Source organism: Phoenix dactylifera, chromosome 14 (assembly GCF_051530095.1).
Source record: "Phoenix dactylifera cultivar Ajwa chromosome 14, Ajwa_hap1_PhDact_Kaust_v1.1, whole genome shotgun sequence".
In the NCBI taxonomy this organism is placed as follows: Eukaryota; Viridiplantae; Streptophyta; class Magnoliopsida; order Arecales; family Arecaceae; genus Phoenix; species Phoenix dactylifera.
The window spans coordinates 16,225,172-16,238,539 of record NC_143203.1 but is presented as its reverse complement, the minus strand read 5'-3'; the positions used below and the strand labels follow the sequence as shown (position 1 = coordinate 16,238,539).

Genomic DNA, 13,368 nt, shown 5'->3' with positions numbered 1-13,368 from the left:
TGCTGGCACAGATCTCCTGGAGATATGACGACCCAATACAGAACCACATTTTCCCCATCAGTGCGCCTCCAGGGAAGAAAGAAAAGCACGTTCACGCTTGCAGATAGCTCAAAAGAAACTTAGAAAAATTATGAGGAGAAGAAAAATTTGCTTTATTTCTTTTCTCCCCAATGATCCCTAGAGCCCTTTTTATTTAGACTCTTGAAATAGGGAGAAGAGAAAATTTTGATTGTCTTTGAAATGATCCCTAGAGCCCTTTATATAGGCTCAGGCATGCCAAAAGAAGAAGATTCCCTTTCCGCGGATTGATGACGTGTCTTCTTGTGCTTCTTTGATGCTTTGGCTTATTGCATCTTGGCCGTTCATGCTTTCTTTCTTCTTCGAGGGGCTTTTCCATTCTTGCTCTTGCGCTGGATGCATGACACTTGTCATGGTTTGCTGGAAATTTTTTCATATTTGCTCCCTTGCTTGTGCACGGATGCTTGCCACTTGGCCGTTGACTAATTTAGTTTTCAAAATTTTAAAATATTTAATTTAATTCAATATAAGGTCCAACGAAGTTATATGTGGCAAATGGATCCTGTTGAAAAAAGTCGTTTTCTTCTAAGCTTATTCCCCAATACCATTAATCTAACAAGATGTCATAACTATATTGTTTCTCTACACTGTTTTTTTTTTTTTGTTAGTAAGGGGCTAATAGTAAGTAGAAACATCATCAATAATTATTACGTACACTTTTTTATAATTTATTTTTTTATTTTTTTATTTTTGTTATTCTTCTATTATCATCAAATTATATTTAGATTTTCCTTATCTTTCCGTAGCCTTGTGCTGCTCTTTTTTGGGTCGGATTTTTCCTAGGCGGATTCGAATACGAATCCTAACGGCGACATAGAAGGTAAAACCTTCTCGGATTCAGGTTCATGTCTTTTTTTGGGAATAAAATACGGATCCGATTTTTCCCTAAGAAAATAAATAACTAAACAACGCCGACGCCCCGATCTGCGACCCCTTCTCCCGTTCTTCCTTCCCCTCCTCCTCCGGCCCTGTCTCGCCCCAGCTGCGGCGTTCCGATCGCAACCCCAAGCGCCGCCGCAAATCCTCTCTCTCTCTCTCTCTCTCTCACTCTCTCGTGTCCACGGTCGGCCTCCATCATCTTCTCTAGCGTTTAGCTTTTGGTCTTGCTTTTTCCGTCGCACGCCACCCGTTCAATAGTAGGTCTAGCTGCCGGATTGCCCAAAGTCGAGGAGTACCCTACAAGGTGCGCTGATATTCTTCTTCTCTGAACTCTAGAAGGCTTTAAAAGAACCATGGAAGTATAACATTGGTGTTGCTTAACTAATTGCATCAGTAGAGCAATTTACAGTGCTCTCTCTTGAACAATGCTTTCTTCTTCTATGGTGACATCGGGGTGCCCGCATTAATTGGATAAGTTGATCGAGTTGAGGGTGTTCTCATCTGAAGTAAGAATTATAAGATTATTGTTACGGTAAGATTGCTTTGGTATGAATTTAAAACTGTGAAGACAACTTCTGATTAGTGTTACTACAGCATTCCATATCCGAGCTGGCATTATCTGCCCGCATTCCAACTCCAAACACAAACCGAAAGCGATGTTTAAGACCAGAAATCTTGATGCCAGCGTCATCTTTCTCCTGCCAGTGTTGCATCCTTCCTCTCTCGTTTCTTTGCTTTTCTAGGCTCCTTACTGTCTTTGCATGAGACTATTTGAGGCAACCCCATTTCCACTTGTTGCCGCCGAATGTCGGGTCCGTGATAATTTTCTGTCTCTCAGTCTGCTCGGGTTTTATCGAGGATTTTTTATTCAAGGCATCCTTCTTTTTCCCCTGTAGGTATGACATCCACCATTTAAATCTTTTTCATGGGGCCATAAACTTTTTTCTAGAATTTGTATGAGATAATTCTAATATAATTTCCAAATATAGTTAATCACCACCAGAAAATTCTTCTGTTATCTTTTAATGATTTATTGGCTTCGTTTCAGTGATGTAAATATGGAACTGTGTCTCTGTATGACTCTTTACCTTATAATTTGACTTGGAAATTATCATGACTTCCTACATGTAAGCTTGCTATATCCTATTTTCTTGGGTTGCAGCTTGTCCAAGTGAAGTGGAATCTTAGAGTTGGATTAGTTACTAAGATGCTGCCTGTTTACAAGCTTTACTGAAACAGGTTTGAGAAAGAAACAAATCAGTGAGTTTTACAGGAATAGATGTTTGGTTGCTTTCCATAAAATATGTTTTTCCAAAACCGACAAGACAGGAAACATGAAAAAGAGTTTTATGTAAAAATAGCCTCCCTCTGTTCTTCATAAAACCTGTTGTTTTACAAAGAATCATGTTATGATATTGTTTTAGAAGAACTTACAGGAAACCAAATATCACCTGATTGCATGAGCTTCAATTATGATCAGTTAGGTGGATGCGTTGCCATACCTTAAAAAACAACTTGCTCTCTAGGATTCATAGTAGGCTGGTTAAATGTTTAAAGTTTTTTTCCCCTAAAAATTCAACATCGAGTTCTAGACAATTGGCATTGGATTTAGATTGATAGCTGTTCGCAAAAATCTGCTCAAGCTTGAGGGAAAAGTCTTCTCTGTGCTCCCATAGACAGCCTATTTGGATGAGACAAGGCTTCAATGACAATTATGATGGCTTGTTCTTACTATCCTGAGTCTTCTATGTAGGGTGTGACACTCACCTTGGGATCTTTTTTGAATTTTGCTCCTGCATTCTTTTCTTATGTACCTTACTATTCATTTTTCATAACTCTAGTTCCTTGGTTTTGCAGTCAAATTTGCTTTATACCCACACTAAGTTAGTCAGTAAGTGCTAGCTTCCTCATATATTGGTGTTAGTTTATCCAATCTTCTGCAAATGGAAAAAGTTAGTATTTCTCAACGTGTTATCCTAAAATGACAAAAGTCCCATAGTTCCTAAAAAATTAGGAATCTTAAGCCACTGTTTGAAATGATTGTATATTGATGCAGTTGGAAATGCTACTCCAACAAAATGATGGATAATATCTTATTTGCCTATCTATCTTTCCCTCCTTCCTACAAACCTATGATCAGATGCTTTAGTGGTCTTATTGCAAGACTCTTGGAATGCCATTTTTGTTTGTATGCTACATCCTAGTCATATCTTTATTTTTTTTTTTTGCCTTTCTTCAGTTCTGTAGTTAATTATAGAAGAGGATTTCTAGGTGTTTATGATATCTACAGAGTACATCTGCTATGGCATGCTGTGTATTGTAGTCAAATAAGTGAATAACATGATAGTCATTGGATAAGTAGTGTGGATGTGGTTTAGGAAAAATCAGTTTTCCTTTTAGAATTTTATTTGTGTTTGCAAATTTTGCTTCAGGGTAAAGTTTACAGTTCTAAAAAGCTCTATTATTGGTCATTCATAATCCATGTTAGGAGTTTAAAGTTAAATGTATTTAGAAAAGTTAATAATTATAATGCTGTGAAGTCTTAGAATGGTTAACAGTCGTGTGAGTCAGATGATGTTGAAAGAAATATAAGGCAAATAAAGATCAATTGTGAGTCCTCTAAGGATTAGGGTACAATATTTATGTTTTGTTGGAGCTACAAAATAGTGTTGTATAAAGACAAACAATATTTAAATAATTTATAAGAAATTAGAAAACCATTCTTCTACTTGTGGACTCCACATCTTTCTTCTTTTTGCCCCCTCTCTAACACTTCGTCACACATCCACACTATACCCCTCAATGGTTTGTTTCAAATTGTTATAATGCCTATATAGCAGTTACACCACCTGCTATATGACTTTATTCTAGTAATATAGGAAACATCATATTCTGTAACTTGTAAGGTATAAAAATTATCTTGGTTATTTTTTGTTATTTCACATAGTAAGGGTATACTGTGTCTCAAAAAAAACTAAAAATTAGTTTTTTCTGAACTTTTCAGTCAGATAATCTTGTCAGGATGATTCTTTGACTGGTGATTGTGTTAGAGCGTGGCCTTTATATCTCTATAATGATGTAAAAGTACATGCTAATTACTTGGGAAAATTTTATTTAAGACATGCAAATTAACATGTTTTACGTGTATGTGCTTGTTTATATGACATGGAAATTTCAAATTTTGGTTTTAGATTTGATGTGCTTTTTATCCAGTTGTTTGTCCCTGTTTTGAGTTGAGAAAGTGCTTTCACTTGGATGATCCCTTTTTATAGTTTTGCTTACATAATCCCTTGAACAACTTTGTTTTCTTAAGTAAAATGGCAATACATTGTTCTACTTTTATCTGTGTGCAGATAAGTTGAAGCAATGGCAGGAGTGATGCAGAAGTTTGTTCTTGCATCCATGATCATGTGGTTGGCTCCGATGGCAATACTATATGGATTTAATCATCATATTATTCCTGGTATGCTTACTTGTCCTGCTATCATTTATGCATCTTTATTGATTATTAATTATACTGACCTTTTTCAACCCTCCTTAACAAGTTTGTGAAAAGGCCATATCCTTATAGTTCAATATTGCCTTTGTGCAATGCCTTCAAGTTTCCACTTCAGATTAACGCTAGAATTGCCTATTGAGTATTGACCATTCTTTTCTTACTATAAAGAGGTGGTTTGATGAAAAGTACAGAATTTCACCATTCACTAGGATTTCTGTAATTTAGCTTTGTGAGACTAGTCAATTTAATTCCAATAATTGGCAGCTGACTGTCCACTTGTTGTCAAATGGGAACTCCAATTTTGTAGTTAATGTTGGCCTTCTATATTGTTAAGCAAATATCGGAATACCAACTTCTATCATACTTTCCTGATGATATCTACTGTGTCATGTTGTTGGGGACAGGGATTGTTAGGGTGTGGAAGGCCATCATGATGCCCCTTCTTGTCTACATTGGCCTGTTATGTGATAGCATAGTTGCAGCCTGATGTAACCAAACCTAGCTGAGTTATGACATGAATTTTGTTTAAGGAGGAAGGATGAGTTTTTTGTTTGAAATTGAATTTTTGTTTAAGTCTCTAGTCTAGAGACAATTGAATTGAAGTATTTATTACAATGCTAATCAATTGTGATCCTTTTGCTCTCTTCAAAAGTTACTGAACATTTGAAATTCAATGAATCCATGCCCCCGCTCCCCCCGCCATAAAAAAAGAGAAAGGAAAAGAATGGGAAACAATATCATTAGTTTCTACAAGTAATACTCCACCATGATTAAGCTTAAGGCCCCACTAAGATGGACTCGATGCTTATTCTTAAGTATCCCATCTCAAACCCACCATGAGCTCACTTATTTACTATGAATACATGTTCTCTAATGTAAATGGTTTTGGCCAATGAGAATCCCGAATACTAACTTCCTTAACCATGCAGACTCTTCTATTACCAATCCCTTTCCACCAATTTTCTAGGAAAGCTCAAGAGATGGTCACCATCCATAATTTATCCACATCCAAGCCTAAACTATGGGGTAAGAGAAAAAAATAGCAAGAATTTGCTTAAACAAATCAAACTCTCACTTTGTTTCTTATCCCTTGGCCGATGTGATGACACCATTGTTTACTAGCACAAGCTCTTCGTTTTAGATCTTCCACTCTCAGCAATCAATTGTGTGTAGGTTCTCCAGCTACATCTCTGCTTTCTCTCTTAGATTTTGATGTACCTTCATTTGAAGAGCAATTTTAGGTGAGATGCTATAGTGTGGTTAGTCATGGAGATGTTTATATTGAAGATTGGAGCATAAGACTTTCAAAGGCTTGCTTGTGGGGATTTCAGATAGGACCAAAGGTTTCCTTTCAATTAATATTGAAATTTGATGGGGTTTGGCATCTTCTTGCTTGCATAAGGAATACAAACTTGATAGCTTTCTTCCATTATCATTTGTCAAGATACTTGCTTATCAACTTAAGTAAGGTGAGTTCCTCCCAAACCTCTGGTTCCTCTTTTTGCATTAATTTTATTTTCTGAAACATATGTACATGGATGGGAGGGGATAGTGCTATTAAAATCTTATTTGCTTGTCAATAGTGTTTTATTAGAAAAAACGCTACTAACTATTACCTTGTCTTTCTTAACACTGGGTCCAACCTCATATATTTTAGATTGAATTCTTTTGCTCATAAAAATTCTGTATTAGTACTTTTCTGTTTTTATGCAATGTTACAAACATAAGATTATTTATGTCCAATGTGCATAAATATATCCATTTGGTATTTCTATATGTTCATAATAAAAATAAATGTTACGTAGGCATGAGCTGAGCCAAACCAATTGTTTGGTTGTTTTTAACTTTGCTAGACAGCTGGGTCATATTGATCTGTTTTGCTAATAAAAATTCTGTATTAGTACTTTTCTAATTTTGTACAATGTTTTTGTCCAATTTGCATAAATATATCCATTGCATATGTTAATAAGAAAAAAAGATAAATGTTACATAGACATGAGCTAAGCCATGCCAAGGATGTGGTCGCGTGAAATTTGCTAGACTGTTAGGTCATACATGTTAAGAATACTTTCATGCTAGTCCACGACTCGATCAAGCTTGCACATATATTGTAGCTGAGGATTGTCATGTTTTCAAAATAACAAGCCCAAGCTTATAGGAATTTATTGAAGCAGTTGAGCTTGTAGATTTTTGAATTTGACTTGTTTATGAGTCTTAAAATGTGGCTTAATGTGAGTTTGTTCTTTATTAAAAGAGATTTAACGAGCTAAATTAGAGCCACTTATAAGTTACTCTTTCTAATTTCATGTTGTACCTAAAATTCAACATAACACATCTACTTGGCTAAACTTAGGTCTAAAATGGGATTGCATGGAGCATCATGAGAAGCACCATGTTGTCATATAAATGCATTGGCTAGAGATTCAGAGGGCCCAGCATCATGAGAACTACCATTTTCTGGCATAGCTATATCAGCTATTTTAGATTCAAGTCCTGAGACTTGAAAGGATGAACATCTTGGGATGAACCTTTTTGAGAGGTTCTTTAAAGAATGATCTGATAAAGAATGAACTGATAAAGAATGAACTGATAGTAGATGGTTTTCTCATTGTTAAACCTAAGTTTAGCCAAATCTAAGTATTAGATTGAACTTTAGGTACTTTAGGTAAAAAATTACAAAGACTAACTCGTAAGTAGCTCTAGTTTGGCTTTTCAAGCTCATTTGATAAGAAGAAGCTCACATTAAGCCATGTTTGAAAGCTTGTCTTGTAGACGAACTGAATTGAAGAATCCACTAGCCTGAATAAATATTTATAGGCTTTGGGCTGCCAAAATATCTCATATACATAATACCTATGGGATTTTTCAATCCTTGGGAGCCACGCCCCACTCTCTCCCCAGTCCCCTGCTCCCTGCCCCTGTTGGTACAGTTGATGCATTTATGCATCATTGCATGCCAAGCAGTGGCAGTAGTAGTTGTTTTGGTTGTTCTACGTGCCAATAAGGCATTGGCACAATACTTTCCATATTTTGCATCATCATCCCTTTAAGGGAAGTTACTCTACCACCATTTAGATGAGATAATAGTCTAGCCACAAGCAATTTTTAAGGGAAGTTACTCTACCACCAAGTATTTCCACTGCCAATTGTAGCATACCCTACACATGAATATGCAAGTCCTTAAAGACTTCCATTTTAACGCAAACACACTAGATTACTATTTTGGTATTCTTCTGCTAGCAAAGAGAGGTGAAAAGGTGGGGAATGGATGGATATTTCTGCTCCATCTTGATTACATAGGGGTGGCAATTGGTCTAGTCGGGTTTGGGTTCCCCCCTCCCAGGCAAAAAAATAAAATAAAAAAACTTGCTTCATAGCCGACCCATTTATAATCATGTTGGAAAACTTAAACCCATACCCAACCCATCTGTTTTATATAAACTCATACCTGCCACCAACCCATTTAAGTTTTCATTCATTAATCGTGTGTATAACTGAAAAAGTAGAGTAAAATATGGTATTCAAAGATCACAAACAACGATATTAAATTGAACTTAAAATATATCATCATAGTTACAATAAACTTAGAATTTTAGGATATACAAAGGTCATGAACTAATTAATGCTAAAACTAGGTAAAATATAACCATATATCCTAAAATCCCATGGGCTACCACGTCCATACTCATTATAACTTTTTCTAGGAATTGAGTAACTAAACCATATGAAAAGAAATTAGAGACTATCAACTATGTTATATCTGGGAGGTGGTTCTTGACAGGATCACCCTGGGTAAGCCATCAGGTTCAGGGGCTAATCCCGAACCTGCACATTTAAAATATGATTGATATCGGGTCAACCCAGAACTGACCGATTACAAAGAAAGCCCCACTGAACCCATTTATGTTGGGTGGGTTCGTGCAGGCTGGTGGTGTGGATTGGCTTCCCCCTCCCCCCGCCCTCTTTCTTTCTTTGTGAATCAATATTGTCTCAATGCCATGAGTTTCTGCTGCAGTTACTTATGTCAATATGGCTTATGAGTTTTATTTCTTCTGCTGTGGTTTTGACCATGAAAATAGAAAGTAACAGGCTTGTCATCTGCTGCCTTATTTTATTCTTTTCTTTTACATTTTTGTATTTTTGTATATCTAGTTTTCTTTAATGAATAAGCCCTTTCAGTTCTCCTGACTATGTACTTTTTTTGGGGTCCTCTTTTGAACAGGTTCAGGTCAGCTTTCATCCTCATCCCAAACACTTTTAAGTGGATTCCTTGCGGTTATATCAGTGAATCTAGTGATCGTGTTGTATATCATTATGGCCATGAAGGAACCTGCCAATCGCGAGCTCCAGCCAGATCCAGCCTTTTTGGCTGAGGCCAAAGCCAGCATTAACCAATCTGCAGCCACAACAAGCAATCACGATGCCCAATCCCGGGACAAAGTGGAGTAAGGATTATTGTCAGTGAAATTTGTATGTCTTATAATTTAAACTCTTCTCTTATTTCACTTCCATGTCTTCCATCATAAAGCAAAAGGGACAATATTGTTGTGCTAGTTTACCACTTGGATTGTATTGGTGCAAATGCAGTAAATTTTGACTTCAAATGATTTTAGCTTAGTATATTTTCTATATCCTAACGGTTTGGAAACAATCTAAAAACTTACTGCTTTTTGGGGATATGACAGAAATGTATGAGCTAGAAATGTTGTGATATGACATTAGTAGAATTACAAATTATATTACATTACACCAAGTGTAGGGAATAACCTACATGATGTTAGTAGTGTTACAATCACTGTATTACATTTCCCAGCCCATCTATAGAGCAAAAGTCACTGCTCTTGTTGCAAGCTACCCGTGCCATCTTCAGTAAACTCAAAGAATCGAATGATGTGGATGCAACCCTGAATAGCTACATGGAGAGTAGGTGAAGAGATGAACCTGTGAAAAATTCTCACTGAAGCAAGGGTGAAACATCCATGTGAAAAGAGCAGGTAAATAAAAACCAAAAACATGAAGCTCGCAATCAAGTTTATCCTAAAGATATTATTCATCTCTCTCTCTTTCTCAATGTGCTCCTACACCAAACAGCAAGACTTGATCAAGCATAACCTGTGAACTTGAACATGCATTACCTGTGAAAAAGCTAATAAGAATTTGATATTGATTATAGCTAGAGTTGGTTATGGTTTAGATTGTGGGGAAAGTTGACTTGGTTGGGTTTGAGCAATTCTAAACTGCCAGTAACAGAAATGTGCTGATTAAGATTTGGTGAAATTAGACATTGGTAATGAGAACATTTAGATGCATCTCCTTTAAGCTTCTCTTGGCCTTTGTGGAGTTCATCAGCTTCCTTTTGGCTTTACCAATTTTGACAATCCTTGGCACTGACATAATATGAATTTGTGGAATTAAGCCACCATAGTTATAGCAATGAAGTTTAATTGTGCCTTTTCGTTAACTTTCTTTAAGGTTTTATGTTAAAAAAGTGGGATTAAAACCATTTTCAAATAAAAATGTCCTTATGAATAAAAAAGTCTTTACTATCTAAATCGACACAAAAAAATGTTGGTGTTTGAGGATGAGTTTTAGCCTTCAAAATTATCCGATTTATCCCAATTTGTCCATCACTTTTTTTCCTTGATGGATTTTTTGTAAGTGAAGTTGCTCTCTAGACATAATATTGCAACAGATGATTCAAGTTTTCTTATAGTTTTAACTAGCTTTACGCCCACGAGAGAGCTATAATAAATTCAGATGGCAAACAATTCGATACTAAACATATTGTTTGTTGTTTGTATATTGATACGATTATATCTGTCAATTATGTGCCAGAGGCTGGTGAAGACTATCTTTACTACATGGTATTTGCGAGAGTTAGAGAAGACCATTGTCTCGAAGCCTTTTTTGCACTCTCTATCTTCTCCAAAAATTTTAAGTTTTGTCGTGCCAAAATGTTGAGTTTTTCATGGTAATCAAGTGCTGCATGATACTGAAATGGCCGAAGGCTGGTGTATCCAGAGAACCTCTCCGGAATGCTGGGCGGCATAGGAGGCGATCCAGTTAGCATCTTAATATTTTTGGAATGGGATTATAGGCACAGAATCTGTGAAAAAATCTAGAATAATTCAAATAAGAAGGTTTTTTTTTTTTTGATGAGATAGCCGCACAAAGGGTTTCTGGTCTCCACCCAATTTATCGAGATAATAAAGTATAAACTCATGCAAGTGGGACTTCAATCCAGATCATTACCAACTCCTTCCTCTAATTTTACCAACTGAAGTAGTTGATACCCAAGACTCATGTCAAAACTAACACAATAAAATAGCAACACAATTACTATCAATAAAAGGAGCATCATTATGGTTTTAATAATAATCCATTAGCCCATGATTAAGTTACTAATAGTCTGCTAACGGAGCTCAGAATTCATGAATAGTTCGACATTCTTGATTATATTAAATGTACAAGAACATACCAAGGAAAATGTCATGAATGATTGGAGCTTTTTTTTAATAACTAGGAAAGAGGATATCGTTACCTGGACTATCATATTATACCTACAGTTGAAATGAAAGCATCCTTGACCTCAGGGAGTCCATATCCTTAGCTGAGCATCCTATTCCAATCTTTGAGACAGATAAGGTCCACAGAAAGAGCATGACCTCTTTCCCTTCCCACCATCCCTCACAGCGTGTCCCAAAGACTTGGCACCTATGCCTTAAGGCTAAGATGCACCCACATGGTCCTCTTTGAAGCAAAGGTTGAGATTCAAAGTTTTGGCAAATGCCAGGACCCGCCACCTCCACTCAACCATGAAAAGAACTCTTCTGAAGTCTAGATGTGGGGGCTGGGCCTTGCATGTCCTAAATATTTCAACATTTGAATCAAAGAACAAAGATATTGGGGATAGCAGTTGCCATAGATTAGGTAAGCTACTTTTCAGTTGATAGAAAAGTGAATATCCCTGCAATATGGCAACCTTGGTCTCTGAAAATTGATGGTGCCAGTTGCTTGGGCCTTGGTTGATAATGCTTGAGATATTTAATTGGGAAAAATGTGAGAAGTCTTGAGGGTAAAAGCTGCACATTGGATGGTCCATAGACATCTATGTGACATAATGTTATCCACCAATAAAAATTGATGAATCTTGTCTTGTTTTAATTAATAAATGTTTTTGATTTCTGGTATATTTCAGCAGAAGTGCAAACAAGAATTGCCTAGATGATGTTTATAGAGCTACCTTTTGAGAATAAGTTTTATGGTAGTGCATCCCAGGGATAGCCAAATTGCCTCCAGATTCCACAAGAGTAAAAGAAAAGAAAATGGTAAAACCTTGCAAACAATCCTATAAAGCAAGTATAGGATAGGTTTGGAAACTTGTGTGGCAGCTTTCTGTAAGCTGAAATTTTCTACAGGCTGATATTGTCTTGAGGATTATTTGTGGGAGTTGTATTCTAACACATGAAAATGTGGCAAATGTAAGCTAAATTTTGTACAGGCTGATATTAATGGTCTTTTTCATCTTTAGCTACATGGACATGTAGAAAAAGAAGTGAGGAGAATCACAGTGACATGATTCAGGCTATGTTAAGAAGTACTTGACTATCCAGGAATTTGTAACGAAAATCTTATCATAGCTTGCTTGTACCTTGTAGGTCCTATTGACATTTTATGAAGTTTATAAAACCCAATTTGACTTACACCACAGTATAGGGTTGCTGCTAAGCCTAGTTCATCTCAAAGTAAAAGAAGCTATGGCTTCATTAAAAGTTCTCTCTTACTTGGTTATGGTAAGAAAGAATGGTTTGAAAATATCTATGGATTAAATCAGAATACTATAATAAAGCCTCATAATGCTACCCTAAAAAATAATTTAGATTGAGCTACCAGGAGAAAATAACACACAGGTCTCTTAAGACCATCAACTAAAAAATTACAATTATTGATGTTTTTGATAATATTACTATGGATCGCATGTTCACCTTCAGAAAGCCATGAAATTAACTATTCTAACATCTAAAAGGTGCATTTGGGAAGTGATGGAACTTTGCACTTCAATAACATATAAGAATTTTCTTGGTTTCTTGATGGGTGTAAACCTTTCGGAGTTGGATGAATGTTGGAAGGAAGACTTAGAAGCCAAAACTACTTAATCTAGCTAAATATCTTTCCAAAAAATAAAAATACTTTTACCATTCAAAATTTGAACATCAACATCACACTTAAAAGCCTTACTGATTTAACACCATCTGGAAGTTCTAAATAGCATTTGTATTTTTAAGGCTGAGAGACTTGCTACCTTCCTTCTATGATACATTAATACTTGCTTCGATTGATTTGCACCTATTTATTTCCATTTAATATAGCAGACTCATCATCATTTTTCAAGAAGAGTCATCTCTATTTTCTTAATACTAAAAAATATAAGACCTTCATACTCTGTATTCTATAATTATAATCCTGTACTGTCAAATGGTACACCCTTCATGCCGATCCATATAATCTTGAGAAAAATTTTTAGAGTTCTATTAAATTTATTTTATTGATAACTTGTTATAGTAGATAGACAATAATGTGAGATACTGTTACAAACTGCATTAACAAATGATTCTTCTATCTAGAGACCACATATGCCCTTCTTCTCTTGTTGGACATCTCTAGTTTTTCTTAACCAATTGAAACTCGTCCTACTAAAGAAAACTTTGTAATCATCGAGGAAAGTTATTTTGTGTTCAACGAGTCCCCCATCTTGGAGTTCAATGTCTATCTATTAAAAATCTTTTCCAAGGGATGTCAATGAACTTTTTAGAAAGTTATTTTACTGAAAAAAGTCCCAATTAAATAAATACAGAAATTTGTTTACTTTAACATTCTACTTTTCCAGTTCTACATATATATGATTAGCATAT

The 13,368-nt window shown here is 35.8% G+C and overlaps 1 protein-coding gene across 4 annotated transcripts; it reads left to right on the top strand.

The window, feature by feature from the left end:
- Positions 1–863: 863 nt before the first annotated feature.
- LOC103723335 (uncharacterized) lies at positions 864–9,087 on the top strand. Of its 4 annotated transcripts, none has more exons than XM_026800050.3 (4): positions 973–1,261; positions 2,120–2,196; positions 4,311–4,420; positions 8,679–9,087. In XM_026800050.3, the coding sequence occupies exons 3-4, from the start codon at positions 4,324–4,326 to the stop codon at positions 8,903–8,905; spliced, it is 324 nt and encodes a 107-aa protein (XP_026655851.1). In that variant the 5' UTR covers positions 973–1,261; positions 2,120–2,196; positions 4,311–4,323; the 3' UTR covers positions 8,906–9,087. The 4 variants fall into 4 exon arrangements, with proteins under 4 accessions (XP_088566613.1, XP_026655851.1, XP_088566612.1 ...); XM_088710486.2 differs by lacking the exon at positions 2,120–2,196 and adding an exon at positions 1,352–1,853 and having other exon boundaries at positions 974–1,261; XM_088710487.2 differs by lacking the exons at positions 973–1,261; positions 2,120–2,196 and adding an exon at positions 864–898.
- The last annotated feature ends 4,281 nt before the right edge of the window (positions 9,088–13,368 follow it).

Coding starts and splice junctions, on each gene's coding strand:
- LOC103723335 (XM_088710487.2), top strand. CDS start 4,324: ATGGCAGGAGTGATGCAGAAGTTTGTTCTTGCATCCATGATCATGTGG. Junction 4,421..8,678: donor TAATCATCATATTATTCCTG/GTATGCTTACTT, acceptor TCTTTTGAACAG/GTTCAGGTCAGCTTTCATCC.